The 20,513-nt window shown below is 39.1% G+C and overlaps 5 protein-coding genes across 8 annotated transcripts; all 5 read right to left on the bottom strand.

The window, feature by feature from the left end:
- Positions 1-873: 873 nt before the first annotated feature.
- LOC103338769 (PR5-like receptor kinase) lies at positions 874-5,015 on the bottom strand. Of its 3 annotated transcripts, XM_089041092.1 has the most exons (4): positions 4,882-5,015; positions 3,433-4,228; positions 2,293-2,334; positions 874-2,062 (listed from the first exon to the last, which is right to left on the bottom strand). In XM_089041092.1, the coding sequence occupies exon 4, from the start codon at positions 1,894-1,896 to the stop codon at positions 961-963; it is 936 nt and encodes a 311-aa protein (XP_088897218.1). In that variant the 5' UTR covers positions 1,897-2,062; positions 2,293-2,334; positions 3,433-4,228; positions 4,882-5,015; the 3' UTR covers positions 874-960. The 3 variants fall into 3 exon arrangements, with proteins under 3 accessions (XP_088897218.1, XP_008240239.2, XP_088897219.1); XM_008242017.3 differs by lacking the exon at positions 4,882-5,015 and having other exon boundaries at positions 3,433-4,413; XM_089041093.1 differs by lacking the exon at positions 4,882-5,015 and having other exon boundaries at positions 1,878-2,062; positions 2,303-2,334; positions 3,433-4,413.
- SARD1 (Calmodulin binding protein-like protein) lies at positions 4,629-10,452 on the bottom strand. Of its 2 annotated transcripts, XR_016121890.1 has the most exons (11): positions 10,208-10,452; positions 10,012-10,087; positions 9,342-9,906; positions 8,423-8,583; positions 8,131-8,325; positions 7,955-8,036; positions 7,456-7,772; positions 6,159-6,753; positions 5,876-5,918; positions 4,882-5,217; positions 4,629-4,781 (listed from the first exon to the last, which is right to left on the bottom strand). XR_016121890.1 is itself a non-coding variant. In XM_008242015.3 (7 exons), exons 1-7 carry the CDS (start codon positions 10,294-10,296, stop codon positions 7,489-7,491), a joined length of 1,452 nt encoding a protein of 483 aa, XP_008240237.2. In that variant the 5' UTR covers positions 10,297-10,452; the 3' UTR covers positions 7,376-7,488. The 2 variants fall into 2 exon arrangements, 1 of the variants encoding a protein (XP_008240237.2); XM_008242015.3 differs by lacking the exons at positions 4,629-4,781; positions 4,882-5,217; positions 5,876-5,918; positions 6,159-6,753 and having other exon boundaries at positions 7,376-7,772.
- Positions 10,453-11,951: 1,499 nt separating this feature from the next.
- Positions 11,952-15,307, bottom strand: LOC103338837 (glycosyltransferase BC10). Its single transcript, XM_016795618.2, has 2 exons — positions 14,579-15,307; positions 11,952-12,820 (listed from the first exon to the last, which is right to left on the bottom strand). The coding sequence occupies exons 1-2, from the start codon at positions 15,197-15,199 to the stop codon at positions 12,179-12,181; spliced, it is 1,263 nt and encodes a 420-aa protein (XP_016651104.2). The 5' UTR covers positions 15,200-15,307; the 3' UTR covers positions 11,952-12,178.
- A 721-nt stretch (positions 15,308-16,028) lies between these two features.
- LOC103338839 (glycosyltransferase BC10-like) lies at positions 16,029-17,933 on the bottom strand. Its single transcript, XM_008242095.2, has 2 exons — positions 16,889-17,933; positions 16,029-16,759 (listed from the first exon to the last, which is right to left on the bottom strand). The coding sequence occupies exons 1-2, from the start codon at positions 17,495-17,497 to the stop codon at positions 16,109-16,111; spliced, it is 1,260 nt and encodes a 419-aa protein (XP_008240317.2). The 5' UTR covers positions 17,498-17,933; the 3' UTR covers positions 16,029-16,108.
- A 132-nt stretch (positions 17,934-18,065) lies between these two features.
- LOC103338770 (uncharacterized) lies at positions 18,066-20,238 on the bottom strand. The gene is made up of 2 exons (XM_008242021.2): positions 19,715-20,238; positions 18,066-19,603 (listed from the first exon to the last, which is right to left on the bottom strand). The coding sequence occupies exons 1-2, from the start codon at positions 20,021-20,023 to the stop codon at positions 18,365-18,367; spliced, it is 1,548 nt and encodes a 515-aa protein (XP_008240243.2). The 5' UTR covers positions 20,024-20,238; the 3' UTR covers positions 18,066-18,364.
- Between the last annotated feature and the right edge of the window lie 275 nt (positions 20,239-20,513).

The raw sequence follows: 20,513 nt of genomic DNA, 5'->3' as shown, positions 1-20,513 counted from the left end.
TGCCTTACCTTTGCCTTACCCTTGTCTTTTGGAGTGGAGGTGCTCTTACATAGAGGAGGGCCATTCCTTTTTAGTAAATTTAGGTTTTAGCCAAAAAAAAATTTCACTTTTGGAAAAAGCCAAATTTTTTTCAAAAAAGACAGAAAAACCTCTCAACTTTCAAATCAAAGACATGCAAATGTAAAGGATTCCTGAGGAAATCCAAAAACAAATAAGGGCAATTTTGTACATTTTGACTTCTTTTAAAAAATTTCTCTCTCCTTTGTCTTTTTACGAAGTCTCCCTTCTTTTTTTTGTTGAAAATTGAAATCTAATAGGTAGGGCCATTCAGATCCAACTATCCGATACGCGATCCCGAGACGCGAGGGTTCTGACCTCGCTCTCTCTCGCTTGCTCTCTCTGTTTTGGCATTCGGCTCTTTGCTTCGTCTAACAGGCAGTGGATGCCTCTACAGTAATTTTGTAGTATATTTTGCAATATATATTGGCTTATATTGCATTCACTTGAAGCATTATTTTGAGTTGTGCAGGTTCCTTATTTCCCTTGTCTAAGCAGACTATAGGTCAGTTGATGAGATCGTCTTTTACCATGCTTTGAAACTTAGATCTTCAAGTTTGAGAACCAAGTTGGGATCAAAACATAAACAAAGCTGAAACCTACTCACTGGAGTCCCAATTGTTCTACACCTCAGTTCAAATGTCGTGCAGAATAACTTCCAATCCAATGTTTAGAAAATGCAGATTGCAAATCTGTAGTTTATCACAAGTTCTTCTATATTCAAAATAGTGCTTTCAGGAAAGGTAAATTAGTGCTTTACCTCTCACGTGAGCAACAAAGTACAAAACAAGATTGAGCTATGACCAAAAAGAAAAATGCGAAAGGGAAAATCTTATTAGAATGACTTTAAAATTGACTAGGAACTGAATCATCCAAAAGATGTACACCAATTAAGAAAAGATATTAACATATAAGTGAGAAGGTGGAAGATTCTGATTCTGCTGGTGTTCTTATAGGAGAAGTTAGGAAAGGCTTTGGTGGTATTTGCAAGGCTTCAATGCTTCCTTCCAGCATTTCAATCACCTTACTCATGGATGGCCTATCTGATGGCTTTGTCTGTATGCACCACAACCCCACCAAAATCATCTTCCTTGCAAGTTCATTTTCCTCTTGGGTCATAGGATTGGGCAATCCTAAATTGCTGCTGCCCTGCTCTAGATGCTTATAAATCCAATCCGGAAAAAAAGCATCAGTGGTGTGGCTCACTTGAACATCGCTGTTCTTTCTTCCTCCAGCCACCTCCAGAATCATCATTCCATAACTATAGACATCAGACTTAACAGAGACTCCTCCAAAGTTTCTACAGAACACTTCTGGAGCTATGTACCCTATTGTCCCTCTTGCATCCAACATCGACATAATACTTTCCTTCAGGCAAAGTTTAGAAAGCCCAAAGTCAGAAATCTTTGGGCAAAAGTTGTCATCCAAAAGGATATTATGTGGTTTTATGTCAAAATGCAAAATTCGTGTGTTGCATCCACGGTGCAAGTACTCGAGCCCTCGAGCTATCCCAATAGCAATTTCAAATAGTTTTTCCAGTTCCAAGTGTGGAGTGGTTTTCAAAGAAATTTCTTTGTAGATGAACTTCTCAAGTGATCCATTGGGCATGAACTCATATATGAGAGCTTTTTTCTGACCTTCAAAGCAATACCCCAACAGAGTGACAACATTAACATGGGAAGTTCTACTAATGCTTGCAACCTCGTTTATGAAGTCTTCTCCATTCCCTTTGGATGCATTAAGAACCTTCACAGCCACAAGACAACCATCCCGTAGCTTACCTTTGTACACATCACCATAACCCCCTCGACCGAGTTTATCTTTAAATGAGTTGGTCATTTTTCTGATATCCGAAAATTTGTATCTTTTTACTGCTAGAGGTCCATTGTTCTGAATGAAGCCTCAAGATCTTGATGGCTCTTTGTCCTCATGAAAGTTTGCATCCTACTTTTAATACAGCAAACAATTACAGAGAGTAAGATCCCACTTGCTGCAGCAAAAGCACCTGCCAGCAAAACCACGAGATGTTTTAGGCACATTAATGGTGAATAAGTTTTAAGTATTCTTAAAAGAAATAGGGAAAAATGAGATGGAGGAAATTGCTTTCTGTTGCGGCGTTGGTATACAAAGAAAATAGCAGCTGTGCAAACAACTGGGGACAATGGGAGACATAAAGAGGTTGCGATTGATAGTTGGATCAGGAGTGAATATAATAATGCGTTGTTGAGATATTACCGATGATAACCTTTCTTTTCCAGTTCCACGACCACGAATTGTCTGCAAAAGCAATCAAACAAGCAGAATTCGTAGATCAGCCAAAACCTAGCTACCAAATATTTTGCTTTTTAAATTTATACTCGCTTCAAGTAGAAATCTAACGCGACAAAGCTTCTGAAGAAAAAAAAACAAAAAAACAAATACGAAGACAAAGCTGGGGGGTGGGGAAGAAATATGCACCCCATTAAGGCGACTCATAAGTCATAACCTTGCGGCAATTCGATTCGACTAATAAAGATGTGTTGCACACAAATCAAAGTAATAAAAGATGATATGCATACCACCCAAAATTGGACAGGTTTCCTCATGGGTTGTCCTTATTTTATTTTTATTTTATCGACGGGTAAGGGTAACCAGTCAAATAGCATCACTTAGTGCAAGGTTAACTGTTCTTAACTACCTGTAGTTTAACGTAATAGTAATCTTGCACCAGTAAACCTAATCTCTATCAGAAGTGGAGAAATTGTATGCGGACTTATTATTATGGGGCCAAGGTTGGCGTGCAGCAGTGTGAACTATTTGAAATCAACAGACGCCTTATTGAATTCCATTATTCTCTGGTGGACCGTTGACCCGGTCAATGCATACGTGGCATTTACCAACCATGTTAGCAGACCTTATGGGTTGTCCTTATTTTATTTTTATTTTATCAACGGGGAAGGGTAACCAGTCAAATAGCATCACTTCGGGTGTCTATGTTCACTCAGGGAAGGTTTATATGCAACCAATATCTGAATTCAGATGGAAATGGAATAGGAAAAGGCTCTAATTAACCAACAAACTCAAGATGAAATAAAAACAGAGCAAAGATAACAAAACTTGTTGATGAGGTAGAGGCTAAAGCAGAGCAAAGAGAATGACTTGGGACAGACAAAAGGATCATACGTTTTAGTTCTCTGTAATTATAATTACTTAACTAATCATTTCTTCTATGGGGGGTTAATTACAACTTATTCAGCCATCCCATTTCTAATTAAAAGTTCGTAATCTGAAGTGGTATCTCCAAATTCTGACTAATTAATGGAAACTCCAAACTAAAAAAGGCTAAACCAGGAAAATTATGAACAGGGAAAAATAAGAAGGAATTGACATGCGTACCTTCAGAATTTGGACAGGTTTCCTCATAAGGATGGCCCCCGCAAAAGCAGAGAAAAGAGTCAGTGGTGATGTTGGATCCGCAGGTTCCATTAGAGCGCATGCATGGCCCACAGAGCTCCCAGTTGGCCTTGTACTCAACCTTGAAGCCTTGCTTCAAAACTTGTTGCAGTACGTCCACCGTGGGATTCTGATGCAGAAGATCAACACCCGTCCACATTATGGGGACACTGATATTGTTGAAGCACAAGGTCTCATTCTGATGAGGAGTAAGCCTCGAGATAGATTCGTCTATATAGAACGCACGATCCTTTTGGGTACCCTCTATTTTGCAAGTAAAATTATTTGGGACTGTCTCCCTGTTAGGAACGCATCCGTAGTACAAAGTCAGGTTCCGGACAGCTTGAACGTAAGCGAAACGATCGTAGTCCAAAGTGGTGTTGACGAGCCTGCTAGGGCAAGGACTGTCCCAGAGGTCTAGGCGAGCAATTGTGATGATGTAAACTTCCTTGCTAATGTCCAAGACAAGGAAATCTTGGTCTTCAATTCTGATAACAGTGTTTTGATCATCTAGGCAGGTGAGTTGGTAGCCTTCTCGCCCGCAGTGTTGGGGCCGACCGTTGGCTGCCCAGAAAGGGTAGGTTATGTTTTTAAGCAAACCGCAGTCGTAGGTATTGCGGCACTCTGTGTATTGAGCAGCGTCATCGCAGAGAGCAGAGGGCATCAACGTTGTGATCAAGTTGAAGATGATGAAGAGGATGGGTAGTCTTAGGAAGATGTGGGCTGTGGGCATGGTCATCTGCAGAAGCTCATGAAGAAAATTAGAATTGGAGAATCAGAATGATGATGAGCTGGTTCGGTATAGTCATTCGTAGAAAGCTCATGGAGAATCAGAATAGAATTGGGCTGGTGAGATGATAAGCTAGAATCAGAATAGAAGTTTCAAAGGTGTTTCTTAGAATTTTCCCGACAATGCAAGAGAAAGAATGGCTGTTGAGTTTTCTTCTATGAGCTTGGTCCTTTGTGTGAGTGATTTTGGTCAATGGACATTTCTCCGTTGACGAAATTAATGTGCTAATTATTATTTTAAGATGGGTTGGAGTCAGTGAAGCAAGAGGCGACTGATTACCCATTTGGTTACCACACAGACTAACCGTCCAGGTAGTCCAGATTGATGAATGCGCAGGTCATAAAATCTGTAGAGCTAACTCAACCTGATTGATATTCGAGTTAGGTTATTTGGTGCATTATACTTTACATAAGCAACCGAAAAAAAAGCGCAAAATGAGCACCACGATGAATGTACATTTTGTTGCCTCCCACATTTTCTCTGATATTCCAATGCCTAAAATCTGGTGGTTTTAAAAATATCATTGAAAAAAGTTACTGTTAGCCAATTATTTGGAATAAGCATAAATGTAGGAAAATGCATAAAGTTGTATATATTTGTACCCTTCTTAGCTTTGACCGGTCAACCACAAACAACTTCAAAAAGTCTTGTACTGTGCTAATGTTCTCCTAGGCTAGCTTCTTGTGAAAAGCTCCATCTTTCCCAATCTTCTCCAGGCGCCAAACTTCATCTTCCAACATGGGTGGATGATGCTTCTTGTACACTTCACATAAAAAATCTGGGATTTGGTTGCTTGCTTGCTTGCTTGCTACTTGGATTAATTTCTTACAAGACTCACAGATACATGCAGTAGAATAAAATTTGTATGCAGCTAGGCACGTAACTCCAAAATGCATGAGATAATTCTGGCAACATCAATAGGATCAACGTTTGCAAGACTGCACGCAGAGGAAATCAAATTATTAGAATAACCTTAGACCCGAATCATCGATCCTCTGATATATATATATATATATATATATATATATATATATGCCCCAAATATTTATCAGAAGGGGAATACTGCCACTCTTTATGGGCCGTGTTAGTGGATTTTCACAGAATGCATCCAATCATTTAACTCAACCACCAAGACTACAACCAAATATTTACACAGACAATGCATCTAACATAGTCCTTGAAATGGGCTATGTTTCTTCAACCGACACAACTACAACCAAGCACACAGAATACAGATTGCTTTCAAAAATAAACACAGAAAAAATTTGAAAGCATGCCATGTCCTAAACTCCTATGTGCCGTATCAAATACAAAATGCTTCTCTACATGTCTTTAACATATGAATGCATCCCTCCTTCAAGAATTATGCCACTGAAATAAGCTTATGAACACAGACAATCTCATTGTTCCAATCAGGTAGGTCCTAAAATGAAGGAGCTAAAAGAAAGCTAATCCGCAATGTTTGACAGCAGTAGTGGGAAATCACTTCAAAAGCCTCAAGACATGGATTCAACCATTAGCATCTTACCAGCTCTTAATTCATTGATATAGAGAACTGGAAAACAATCAATTAAAAATTGATACGTAAGTACTTACAAATGCAGTTGCCTTCCCCTTGCTGTTTCGATAAACTCTGGATCTGCAAAAAAATGAAAGCAAACATGTTCCTCAATGTATATATGAGACATAGCAAACAATGTATATATAATTATAATGAACATAATGGTATGATTAGTGAACCATACAGATTCTATCATCAGATAACAAGATAATTAACCAATCCAACCACAAAATGAAAGCCTAGCCAGCCAAGTATTGAAGCACTACCTATGGATAAATTTTAAAATACATATAAAAATAAAAGAAGAAAACATCTGACCCATCATCGTCATCTGGCGGAATTCGTCTTTTAACTCGTCTCTCTTCTTCCTCTTGTGCATTACTCAGTTAAAACAACAGTTACCATGAGAAACAAATACAGAATATTACCTTTCGAAAGTTAAAAGAATTAACCTCATCATCTTCATCTTCTTGACTCAAGACCTTCTTCCTGAATCGTTTCTTATGGGAATCAGATTTCCTGGACTCATAAACAACCTGGACAGAAGATCTATCGCCATCATAGTCATCTTCGTCATCTGTATCCAAGAGATGAAGATGATGAGGATGTATTCTGCTGCTTCACCAAAATGGCAGCTTCCCTCTCTAGTTTCTGATATAGCCTGATATACACGAGTAACAAGCACGAAAGCCACGATGCTATAGACAGATAAAACTGGAGGCTAAAATCCTAAGTCTACACAGTCATTTAATTTGGAATAAGAACTCACATTCAAACCAGATTCTTCACGGGGCACTCTTGCGAAGATGTCTTCAGCAATGCACTTGTTTCGGCCGAAGAGGACAACCCAGATTCTTTAAGAGGGTCGCGGCCTGGTGGTGGTCGTCGCGGGTGGAAGCCTGGTGGTGGTGGTCTGAGAGAGAGAGAAAATGAGGCGACGGCTCAGAGGAGGCAGCGTGTTTTCTTTAAAGTCAGGGAAAAAAATTATAAAGAAAAAAGGACCAGACCCCGCCCAGGCCGATTTGACTTTTTTTTTTTTTGGGGTGTGGGGAATATATTACTACACAATCCAATTATTTGTTGGAGGTCTTTTATACTCTTGGTAGTTTGGGTTAGGTTGGGTTCTGCAAGTGAGTGGCTTGTGGATTTCGTCTTTAGGTCAATAGTTATTATATATATATATATAAATTAATTAATTAAAATATGGAACGAAACCCATGATAAGTGATTACAAAAAACTGTAAATGGAGTTGTAATTTTGTTTATGTTGTATGTGATGACATTGGGTACACAAACAACCCTTAAGGCGACATGTTCATTTGTACTCAAGTTCAATATCCTTTCTCGTATATTTAAGTAATTTAGAATATCGTTTTTTCAACACCAAGAAAAAATAATAATAATAAGTGATGCTGATTTTATCATCACTTTATAGTAAAAATTCAGAAAAGGGCATTGTTTTGTTTATAATTTTTCTTTTCTTTTCTTTTTGTTTTAAAGACAAGTTTTGTCTATAAACATTATATCATCACATAAAATAGAAATAGAGAATCATAATTAGTTTCATAATGCATATTTACATAAGCAAAAAAAGGAAAATGCAGATAGAACCAACCCCTTTGGTTTGGTAATGAAAGGGCTTGAGATGCTAAAGTAAATCGCCATCTGAAGATGAGTCGGAGATGCTACACTTGATGATGCTGCTTTCCACAAGTGGGTTGAATATATATGGTGAATTTATATTCCAGTTATCACTACCAGTACTGCACTCAAAGTTGGAGCTTGCACTATTGCTTGGTAGTAGGTAACCCACGTTGACAGATTTTGGGTGATGATCCGCTGCTGCCAGGCCCAGGTGTCCATTCTGATCGAATGCTGATCTTGGCATTGCCTCGGCATGATGGTTGGGATACTGCTCCACTACTTGATCACCTATTAAATCAAGGGTATGTCCCAAATTAAATTTTGATTTGGAGGAATGTGACGGAAAAACTCAATTGGCACCATTTAGAGAGTTGGAGAATCAAATTGACTCATAAAAAAAGTTCAATTAGCCACTTCAAAAGCGGTGCAAGTTGAGATACCACTGAAATTGAAAACTAATCATAATATACCTTGTGTCAATAAGGCAGTCTCGACCATTTCCAAGGAATTCCAGTTTGCGTAGGCTTCCCTCACCAAATTCTCAATATATGTCTGCAAATTTAAACACCACGTATAGTTTAGCAAACGAATAACACAACCTAAAAAGGATTATTGCTAAAGAAGAAAAGAAGAAGATTGTGCATACCCTATTGATGTTGCTTAGGTCCCGAATAGGGAAAACTTGCCCATTAACCATAGCCCTCAACACTTGACATATCGGATTCAAGAAAAGCGCAAAATGAGCACTACGATAAATAAACATTTTGTTGCCCATAACACAGGTATTGGCATGCTTTACCGTTACCTCCCACATTTTCTCTGACATTCCAACGCCTAAAATCTATCGTTGCAAACAAGTTGATGTTAGCCAATTATTTGCAACAAGCATGAAGGTAAGAAAATGCATAAATAAAGTTTTAGGTATATTTGTACGGTACCTTTCTTAGCTTTGACCGGTCAACCACAAACAACTTCAAGAAATCTTGTACTGTGTGAATGTTCTCCCTGGCTAGCTTCTTGTGAAAAGCTCCATCTTTCCCAATCTTCTCCAGGCGCCAAACTTCATCTTCCAACATTGGCGGATGATGCTTCTTGTACACTTCGACATCGAAATTTGGGATTTGGTTAGATTAATTTCTTACTAATTACGAGACTCATAGATAGATATTTTGATGCAGCTAGGCACGTAACTCCAAGCCATGACATGTAGAAAAGTTTTGCACTTTGAGAATTACAAACAAGAAAAGACAAATCGAACCTCTTCCCGATCAACTTGGTCATTAACTTGTTTAAAGGGCACAAAGCATATCAGGGAAAGAAAAACAAAGCATAAAGGTTACCATTGACCCAAGTCATGAAGATGAAGACAGGCCTGACGCGTACAAGAAAGTGCAATTATTGAACAAAGAAATATTTGATTGAATTGTGACCATATGAAAAGGCAGATGCAGACCTCTAGGTTGTTTGTTGACTCAAATAATGTTCACTAGTTTTTGGCAACTTTAGCAACATGCATGAACTTAAAGAAATGGCCGTGGTCCCATTGCTCTAGAGGTCGCAGACTGTTCGACTCGCTGTGTGAATACATGATCTTTTGATACAATATTGCATTGTATTGTGTTTGTGATGATTGACTTCGATAAAACTATCAAGTCAAGTGGGTTGGTAAGGTTTTTTTTTTTGGTCAATGGTTTGTAAGGTTATGTGCATGAAAAATATATATATATTTTTTTAAATGCATAGTAAGAAGCAAAAATGTATGAAGATATACCCTAATTTATGGGCTCGTCTAGTACTTAGGATGTAAATATGAAATCCAATTCAATTTTAAGCACCGAACGAGACATGTATACTTACATTCTCCACGATGATCTTTAACAACAAAAGCATCGGTGATGGCCTCACGGATCCTTGAGCCCTGATAGGCGCTTGTGCCTGGAGCCACTCTTGCACCAATCCTAAACTTTCTGCTCCTAATCCAGCTGGAATTATCTGTGAACTCAATCTCCCCAATTGTAGTAAGCCCATCTCTCACGGTCACATTTACGTCCCCAGTGAGCAACGGCCTCTTCCCAGTTCTCTCCCTCAATATGTTGTTCTCAAATTCTTCAGTGGTCCAATCGTCACGGCCTCCGGTCGGGAAGTCCCCGTCAAGAACAACAATCTCCACTTTGATTGGGTTGGTTAGATCGCTAGCTATTGGGGCACCATTAGTGTTATTGGCCTTGTCCACGATCTGGATTTGAATTGAGTTGTTGTCTTCATCTAATATCTTGCTTGCGGTGAAGATTGGGAGGGAGAGCTTCTTAGGAAAGACTAGTTCCACGCTGGATGGCTCTAGAGCTTGGATTCTCACTGAAGGCGACCTTGTCATTGAGCGGAGTGAGCACCGTCTTAGACAGTGGTCAACCTCTTCACTTACCTAAATAAAACAGACCAAAATTAAATTAACAAAGAGATCGATATGATTAATTAAGCTCATATAATTAGTTAAATAGAGAAAAGGCTTTGCATATATATAACGTACCACTCTTCTAAGCAAAGGCTCCAAGGATGAGAAAAGGCTTTGCATGGAGTTCACCAGAACCACTTCTCCAATCACACTGTCAAACGAATAAGCATATGCAATTATAACCAGTAGTTAGAAATCAAACAGTTGAAGGAAATCAAAGATATAAAAAGAATATCAAAACGAAAGAAGAAGAAGTTGTAGTTAGACATACGAAGCAAAAGAAGGTCTAGGTCTCTTCCGTTTTTCGTTTGGCTGATCTTGGTCTGATTCTGCATCATTAAAGAACCGTTTGGCGGCCATTTTCTCAGTTCCAAAGAATCAGAGAGAGACAGAGAGAGAGAGAGGGTGATCGATGAAGTATTTTTGGGGGTTAGGGATGTCACTTATGCCATGGCTTTATATATCTACAAGGTTTGTAAACAAACAAAGAATGATGAGCAAAATATTGATGGGTTGGTAGAATAAAATAATATAAAAATGAAGGTTCTGGGAATGGCCAAGGAAACAGCTAGGTAGGAGAGAAACGAGATGGCCTTGGTATGCATGACGCTGCACTTTTGACGTCAACAATTTATATTTATTTGCTTCATATTCCAATCAAACCCTGTCTCTTCTATTTGGTCTTGGTCATATTGTCATTATTGATAGGGTCCTCCACTGATAACAAAGTCAAAAGTCCCACGGCCGAGATGTATGCATCGTCACCGAGGGGTGCCAACAATCAAACTATATCAACCGTTAGATCTATATATATACATGCATGCATATGATTGGTCACACCAATTTAGTAAATTAATTAATTTTTATATGCGGAAATGTTTGGGGCAGAATAGCCGTGTAGTGCAAGTACAAGGATGCTAATTTTGGTCAATAACTGCATTTCTGAGAAGGATCTAATTCGTATTCATGTAGGGCCCCTTTAGGCTAAGATGGTGATGTTTTAAACATTATTATATGATTGATTATAGATTAATAACCAGAGAGATGCCCCATGGTGTGATGGTAAGACCAAAAAAGACAGAGACGCATATTATCTCACTTTTTTTTTTGGATGAATCCAGGGTATCCCCCGCAATTGTAGGCGAGGACTAATCCCTCGAACAGGGTTGGACCCCATTTGGGGGGCAAGCTCTTTCAATGATGGCTCGAACTCGAGACTTTGCTTAAGGGGAACAAGCTCCTTACCACTTGAACCACACTTTCCTTTTCATTGTTTTAATTCAATATATTTTGCAAGTGGCAGTACATGGGTGCATGTGAAAATGTGAAGAATGAACTGAACTGGTACTTGGAGATATAACCAAATATGTCGATCAATGTTAGGTTTTGACTGTCTCTGATACATCATATATATCACAGATCACAACAAAATTAAGCTAATTATCGAGCAAGACCAAGTCTATTGCGTTCTCAGTTTTCCTTTGACTGACTGAACACAAAAAGAAAAGTTTTCTTTTGAAGTTTGGAGGCACTTTCCCAAGTCCCGACCGCACTGGTTATCCGAAATGGCCAAAAAAGTTCGCAGAAAGAACCAACCTATTTCCTCTCTCTATATATACTGCGTTTGACTCAATATATATTATAAATTACTCATTCTTTCTAGGATTTATTGAATATAATTGTTCCATACCATACGCCTTTCATAGTTCGCATAGCAAGTACTACTTTTTTCTTCTTTCGCTTTCACAATCACTCAATTTTACATCTTGCCATTATAGTTTTTTTCAGTTTGGAGGTTGATTCGACTCAAGAAGACCAACACCACCGCACCCACTACAACGTCATTGTTTGGACCCAACACTTTTCGCGCAAAAACAACGAAGACGACGATATGCTTATATCTTGGAGTTTTTGACAAAGTTGTCTAGAATTGGGCATTGTGATTAGAAGGGGTAACAAAAGAGAAAATGTCAAGAGGTGGATGGTACAAAATATCACTCTATATCACAACTATCTGGATCAATCAACTTGTACACGTCCAACTGCCCCAACCGAAAGGGGAAAAAAACACACAACACACACAAACATTTTCTAGAGCTTCGCCCCTCTAATGTGTTTTCAAAGGATAACTTATAAACATAAAAAGCCAAAAAAAAAAAAAATCAAACAAAACCTACTGACCCTAAGCTTTATTAGTTTACAGAGAAATGAATGACGAACAAAAAATCTTGACTGCGAAAAATCAATTGAATTTCATGAGCTTCGGGCCAAACCTCAGCAGCCTATCCAAAGTGTTGGGCAAGAATTTTCTGGCAAACAAGTGGCAAACATCGGTGCTCTTCCCATTGTACTCGCATTTCGTTCCATGCCTCAGCTTCTCCAAAAACTCAACAGTCACATCTGTTCTCATAAACTTGGACGGATGGGGCCCACCCCTTGACCAGTCAACCCAAGTCAACGTCCGATTCGAATTTTTATTCCGAAACTTGATGTTCACGTACGTAGGCAAGTAGTGCTCGTCAGAATAGCACGAGGGCTTGCAGTACTTTGTAAACAGTGGAAAATACTTTTGATCGGAAACCATCTCCACCGCAATCACACGGTCCACCTCGAACCACTGCGAGCCCTTCCGCCATTGGCCGAGCGTGATTTGTGGGCTCATTTTGGGCCTGTACCTGTCTCGGCCCACTGGGCCGGGTAAGTCGTAGACCTCCACAAATGTCTGGGTTGAGCCCATCAGATAATTGTAGATGACTGAGAAATTAAACAGCGGTATGCAAGACTCTGAGAGCAGCACAAAACGTTGGTTGGAGAAGTCAAGCAAGGCATTGGCTAATAGGCGTCGCTCTGCTTGCACCATGTTAGGCTCACCCCATGTCACATTCTGCACCGTTGAACACATTGAGTTATTTACTACCACACCAATGATATTATGATGTGATACTGATTAAGGAAGATGCACTCGTACAAATTTGTCGTGTTATATTGTCATATTGCCATTTATTTTATTAATCAAATATATGAAGACTTTAAGTTGATGGTCTGATAATACAACATGTCAGATATTTTGTAAGAATACATAACCCAACTAGCTTCGGATCATTTTTCGACCGACTTTACCTCGACCAAAGAATTATGACGTGTTACATTTTGTTACTTCCTAAGTACTTAAAGAACGAAACTAAGGGCATTCTTGCCTTCCTTTGTCGGCTGCATTCGATGGGATGAGTGAGAGGCAACATTACGAAAGGAATTTAGAAAGGTGATGAGATAGAATTCTGAATTCTGTCTGTTGTCACAGTTCCAAAAAGAGTAGAATCAAAGCAATGCATGATGAAACAGATTGAATTCACCACTCAATGCATATGCCAACTTTAGAAGTGAATTAAAGTAATTGTATCACTACATATAGCCCATCACGACTCCATAACTTTATAGGTGTCCCAGCTTTAGCTATTCCCCCAAATAAAATCTGATTCATTGGTCAAAACTTGACAGGACAAAACTCCACATACACAGGTTTCTCCCACGTTGTTATGTCCAATCATTTCTAGACATGCATCAGCCACCCCAAATTATTATAGTAAGATTTCAAAGACTAAGATCTGCTTAGGTACCTTAAAAATATATTAGTTATTACTAATCATAGACTAAATTAAGTTAATATGTATCGTATCATTCGATAGGCATAGTAAATTATATAGACAAGGAATGTCAACTATCAAATATTATATTTCAGTTTCCTTTTCGAAAAAAAATTATAAATAACTTTTGGAGAAGAGAGAAGAGCTTAAAGTAATTAAGGCTGTATTGCTTTTTATGGACAAACCTGGCGCAATACGGAATGGTCCTCCAAAGACTTGCTATGCAGTATGTATCTAATGCAATAATAATATCATAAAACAAGGGCATCAAATTCTCCACCTCTTCTATATGCAATGACCTCAATGGCTCAATGGCTCAAAATCTCAACCAAAACCAAATTGATTTTACATCCCTCCAAAAGGTATGTAAAATCATATATATGTGTAATCCTAACTAATTAATTTCTAAAGAAACAACTGAATTTTCATCATTTCTTTTTTCAATACACAAACATCCGCTTTATGTTTTTCTTTTCCTATGTCACTAGGAAATCGGGACATCTTCTAACGTTTTTTTTTTTTTTTTTGTAATAAAAAGTTAAGGGGAGGGAGATGTTATCCCCACACCCACAGCCAGGGCAAATCAAGACCTTTTCGGATTTAAAACTGTTGGAGCGACACACAGTGCAGGGACCTTACCAACCTGAATCAACCCGTGTATTTCTTAGTTGGTTCGTATTTTCTTTTTCTTTTTCCAATTTTAATTGATGAAGCATAACGCATACCACTCCTAACCATCAGTATTTAATTTCTTAATAAAAACAAAAACATGCACACACAAAATCCTAATTATAGTGTGCCGGAATTTAATTTGCTATTTTCACATAAAAGTCATCATGTTGGTTGGTTTGGTGCTACAAGTAATCTAATGGGTTTTGATCACAGATTTTGTTCTCTCTTAAGAATGAAATGCACTAGACATTAGACTAATTATGAATCAAAATGAATTAATGAAAAAAAATCAAGGAAAATAATGATTGCAACATGGATGAACTGACCTTACTTGGGACCCTTCTGCCATAAAAAACAGAGTTTTGAGGCATGGTATCGTTGAAATCCGGATTGGCGTGGACATAGATAGAGTAGAGCCCTTCATGGCCTTTGAAGAACATTTCCCAGAACGGAGCCAATGCCAGAGGCCCTCTTGTCAAGAACATGAACGCCACTTTTGGGGTGCGCTTGAACGGCAGCCCAGGCCGGCGAGGCACCAGTGAAGCTCTCCACAGCAACTCAGCGTCGTCCATGTCGTGCATAATGTTGGGTGGCTTTGTGTATTCTTTTAAGCCGATTGGCGGTGGGGGAGGCGCAGCAGAAGTTTTGGTTTGATTATTTTGGATATTGAGAGTTGGCAGCGGCGGTGGTGGTAGTGGTGGTGGGGCAGAAGAGAATAACAATGGAGGGTTTGATGAGCGAGAGTATTTGGCTTGGGTGGCGTAGAGCTGGAAGGGAAAATCCTTGAGGTAGAAACTGATGGAGACGCCGATGGCTAAACCGAAGGCGAAGATGAAAAAGTTGGAGATGATTTTATGGAGGTGTATTTGGACATTGAGGAAATGCTTGGGAATTGATGAGGGTGGTTGCTGCTGCTGCTGCTGCTGCTGCTGTGGTTTGTTCTTCATTTTGGAGTGATAATTAGAAGAGAGAGAGAGAGAGAAAGAGAAGTCGAATGGTTTGAAATGAATGAAATGTGGGTTGCTCTTCTTGAAAGATTCTTAAATTGATTTGATTTCATCAGACTAGTATGTGTGTGTGTGTGTGTATATATATATATATAAATAATATTTTTGTTAACATGAAAGGTCATGGAGAATTAAATTAACCAAATAAAAACAAAAACAATGACTGTCATAATTAATTAATAATTATACAGAACAGACTTGCTTAAAATTTAAAAATGAGGAACCAAAGACACGAGTTGGGCTTTCCTCGAAAATGTTAACCAAGTTGTATTGTTGGTAGGGAAAGACGTGCGTGTATGAGAAATTTGAATCCCTTGAATTGTGTCAAAATAAGTATCAATTAGGATCAAAATCTGGTTAAATAAGGGAAGAGCTTTAGATTTTATACATGTATGAAACTTTTGTGGCATTTACCATTTACTTTTCAATCCAGGAAAGGGAAACAATGGGTTTCCAAGTTTACCATTTGGGACAGCCTCCCCCCCTCAATCAACATAGAGAATGAAAACTTTCTTAACTTTTTATTATTATGAATAATTTCCAATTAGGAAAATAATAAAATCAATTGGGCCACAGATGCCTGAGCTGCCACAGGCTGAACACTTGCTGCTTGGGCTACATGAATAGTCACCACCCATGCATGCGGGAAAGACTTCCATGAAACGAGTATTAACACTATTTTGCTATCACTAGCCAACAATATTATAACATGCGTGTCATGCTCAAGAGCCATAATAAATTAAATTGTGAGACCATACAAAACCATTCCTTTTAATGTCATGGGATGGGATGGGAATAAATAGATATGCATAAATGCATATGTTATATCAGATTTGTACAATATTAAAATTATGAAACGGAGCCTAGCAAAATGGGTGCAATTTGCAAGAGAGGTCGCAGAGTGTCTCCCATGAACTTCCTAGCAAATAAAAAGCACATACAAGTGGTTGCATTAATACCATTACAAGTGCAATTGGTGCCAAACCTTATTTGATTCAGAAACTCATATGAAACATCATTCCTCCTAAATCTTCCAGGGTGAGGGCCACTCTTGGACCAATCAACCCAAGTTATGCTTCGATTCGAGTTGTCTTCGACGCCAAGAATGTTGACTAGGGTAGGGATGTAATGTTCATCCATGTAACAAGGAGGATTGCAATGCTCTTTGAATATGGGGTAGTATTTGGTGTCTGATATGATCTCAATTGCAAGCTTTCGACTGGCCTCAAACCACTGGGAGCCTTTGCGCCAATCCGATATGTTAATTGCAGGCCACATTTTGGGATTGTATCTGCCCCGACCAACCTTCCTCGGGTCGTCATATGAACCAATATTGCTCTCACTGGAATTCATGAGGTAGCTGTAAATTGTGGTGAAGTTGAACAATGGGATACAAGACTCGGACAGTAACACAAATCTCTCATTAGAGAAGTCCAAGAGAGCACTTGCTAGTAGGCGTCTCTCACCATCAATCATTGTTGATTTTCCCCATCCAACTTCCTGCAATCATTGGTTTATACATGTGTGTGTGACAAATTATTACATGATTGAAAATTCACCATTTTTATCAACAGAGCTTAGAAGCTACCGAAGTGAAATTAGTGTATTTGTAAGAATTGAGAAACCAACCTTGCTTGGAATTCTCCTTCCATAGAAAACAGAGTTCTGAGGCCATGAATCTACATAGGAAGGATGAGTGTGAACATATATGGTATAAAGTCCTTCATGACCTTTGAAGAACATTTCCCACAATGGGGCCAAGGGTATAGGTCCCTTTGTCAAGAACATGAAGGCAACTCTAGGCACATGGTTAAAAGGAAACTTTCTAATCCTTGGAACCAATGATGCCCTCCAAAGCAACTCATCATCATCATCCATCTTGTGCAACATAAATGCCTCAATTTTAGATGTAACCTCAGTACCCAAGTCTGCTAATGGGAGAGGCGGTGGTGAGCAGGGTTGTGGGAGCAATTGTGATGTTGGAGTTGGCAACAGTGAGGGTGGTTGTGGGAGCAATTGCGATGCTGGAGTTGGCAGCGACAGCGACAGCGGTGACGAAGGGAAAACATTTACAGTGGTTTGTAACTTGAATGGGAAGGTCTTGCAGTATAAACTGACCATGACTCCAAGGCACAAACCAACGAAAAAAAACACAAGCTCAAAGGCATGGCTATACTGCATATAGGAGAGCAAAAGCTTTAGAGATTTTCGGTGTTCATTTCCCATTGCTGAAAGCATTAGAGGATAGGTGAATGGTTAAGCAGAAGATGAAGGCTGTAGCTAGCTTAGCTACTAAAGACAATTTAATAATCTAGGACGCTTGAAATGGAAGTTATTTGTTGTTGAAAGAAGACACTTGAAGCGAAAGTTAAGATGGCATGCATGTGTTTTGGTCCGACCTAGGGTTTCTAAAGTCTTGTTGACAATCAACACCGCAGATCTTCAAAGGGTTGACATCTCATGCCCACTCTCCACCAGTTCGAGCATTCGCAAACTTGACAAATAAGTTTAACTAAACGTTACGGCCCAAATGTCACCAAGTTGGCACGAGCTCCTAGATTTGGGGCCAGAATTATTGAAGAAAGTAAGGTATTAGTGATGCTTCCCCTGTTCTTTATTGGATAGAAAAAGTTCATCTTACGCATATTTCATGTTCAGTTTTCTAAACGAATTAGTTTAGCCACTGAATAAGGGGTTAGGTTAGGAAAGGGTTCAGCAGTTTGAATGCGCTTTACGTATGATTTGGTTTTACTGTGGTATTAGCTTCGACCAAAGAGATTCAACCAGCAGTGCAAAGGCTTCACAATAGAAAAAAGATGAGAACGATCCCAAATATTTATAATATGATCAAACTGTATATACAACGCTGGTTTCCACTCTGTTTTCTTCCCCTTTTTTACCATTCATTTTCACCAGCTCATAGTTTTGTACAAAATGCAGTAGCCTTTTGTCTCTAAACTTTATTGACATGCATCAATACATGATCCAGGTGGTGCTACTTGTTGGTTACCACCATATTCTCAGAATGAAGGTCATCGACTCCATTTACACGTGCTTCACCATATTCTGATAACTTTCTTCAAGAAGATCCTCATCAAAATTCCTTCAAAGAAACTTTGCTGGCTGATGTTCCGAAACGGTACACATAAATGCATCTAGATCTTTCCTTAAGAGAGAAGCCTTTTTCTTAGCTTCTAGGTACTCCTTAAGAGCAAGAGAATGCGAACAGAAGGGGCAGTAGAAGTTACCTTTCTTATAACAAATAAACTCAGAACCAAGACACTTTTCATGATATACCAAAGGGCAATCACTGGTACCGCATATCAACAACTGACCACCTTCATTACACTTCATACAAAGATTTTCCTCTGTCCAATCAATTGTGTCTGAGTAAGCACGATTTAACATGCATTGAGAGGTCAAGAAATCTTGCTTCTTCATGGCAACACCAATCTTCTCATTATTAAACCCATAGCTATCACTTGACTCGAAATCGCAATCCATGGGATCTTTGGCTCGATCAGCACCGGTCTTCTGCTGGGATCCATCTGCAGATGCAGCACGTGCTACTTTAACATGAGAACCATGCTCAGAAACTTTGTGCTGGGTTACATCCGGAGGAACAACACCTGATGTTGTTGGTTCAGGACAATGCTCACTATCCTCTTTGCCTTCAGCAGTACAAGGAATTTCTAACTGTCTCTTATGGATTGCAACCTCAGTGCTCTGTCCAGACCTCTTTGAGCTTGTATAATTATCATGATCATCCTCTAAGACCACGCTTTCCTCCAACATTCTCATGCGATATTCTGCCAAAACACACCTTTCACTCTCGAAAACTGGACTATCTCTTTCAGATGAACCATCCATTAGTTCTTTCTGAGGCAAAGAAGTCGGGTTGTGTTCAACAGACTGTGAGACATAAGAGGCATCCAACTTCACCTTCTTGACATTTCTACGCGAATCATCAGAGTCATTTACTCCACCATGGTCTTCATCTGCCAAATTTTCAGAATTTGAGGCAATCATATCCCTCTTGGAAGGCAATACATTTGCATCATTTCCTTCTACGCTCAAGTTTTTAGCATTAGAGCAGCTCCCATTGAACCTTCTCCTCCTAATACTATCACTGACAGGAAGTCTATCATTACCACAGTCCCTGGTAGATGTTAAGCCGCTCTTTTTAATCAAGAAATCAGCATATGGATGTGTACCGTCAAGAATTGAATCTTTGAGCTGGCTCAAAGCACATTTAGGCATAGAAGCTCGTTTGTGCACGATAAAGGGCTGAACATCCCATTTCAACAGCCCAGGGCCACCCATTTTCAAATCAGATTCTGGTGTCTGACAAAACAAATATTTGAAATTTACGCTTAACATTTAAACATACGAACATCCCAGCTACACAATATTTGAACTGAAAATTCAAAATTTTGTTGGGTTTTAAAAACTTACCTCGTTCACGATGCGTTGGAGAACATCGTCGCAACTTTCCGATAAATCAAAGGTGACTTTTGAATGGTGAGTAGAAGTAGAAGTAGAAGTAGAAGGAAGAGGAGCGGGAATATCACCAGGGGAAAAAAAATCCTCCAAACATCTCAAAGCAACCCTTTCGTTTACTTTCGTTTCCAAATCCTCAGGCAAATCCGGAGCCATCTTAATCAAATCATGTAAAAGCGATACCCCAACTTCTTCGAAGCCTGCTAAAGCTTCCAGGAGCCAACCCCACGCAATGGCTGCCTCTCCCTTTGTCATCTCGTCCATGTCAAACCCCGGCACAGTTACAGTTACAGAGACGACGGTCCCTACGAGGAGAAAGAGAAAGGAGAGTGATGGGAGAGTTGTATTTGATTTATTTATTTATTTCTGTAATAGAATATGTATGGGCAGATCAGGTCTTTTACTTTTGTGGGCTCGAAGCAGTTGCTTCTTGCTCGGCCCAGGTTTTTGTTGGGCCTTTAGCACACACCCATGTATCCCAAAAAGCCAAAAAATAAAAAATAAGGAGAGACAAAACGAGGCCTAGGCCCCTGGCTTAATGAATATAGAACTTGCCTCATATTTAAAGAAATACAGTCTTAGCCAAGTTTAGAGCGAATGCTCCTATTTTGTATTCTAGTTCGAATCCCTTTTTCCGTAATTTAGATTATATTCAAGTAAATTTGTCGCTTTGTATAAAAACAAAAAAAACAAAAAAAAAAAATCTAATGAGGAAAAAAAGAAGTCGAGGAAAAGTTGAAAGCCAATTGTGACA

The sequence above is a fragment of the Prunus mume genome, linkage group LG7 (genome assembly GCF_029339155.1).
Source record: "Prunus mume cultivar Tortuosa linkage group LG7, ASM2933915v1, whole genome shotgun sequence".
In the NCBI taxonomy this organism is placed as follows: Eukaryota; Viridiplantae; Streptophyta; class Magnoliopsida; order Rosales; family Rosaceae; genus Prunus; species Prunus mume.
The sequence above is the reverse complement of the archived record's forward strand: the minus strand, read 5'-3'. Positions and strand labels throughout refer to the sequence as shown.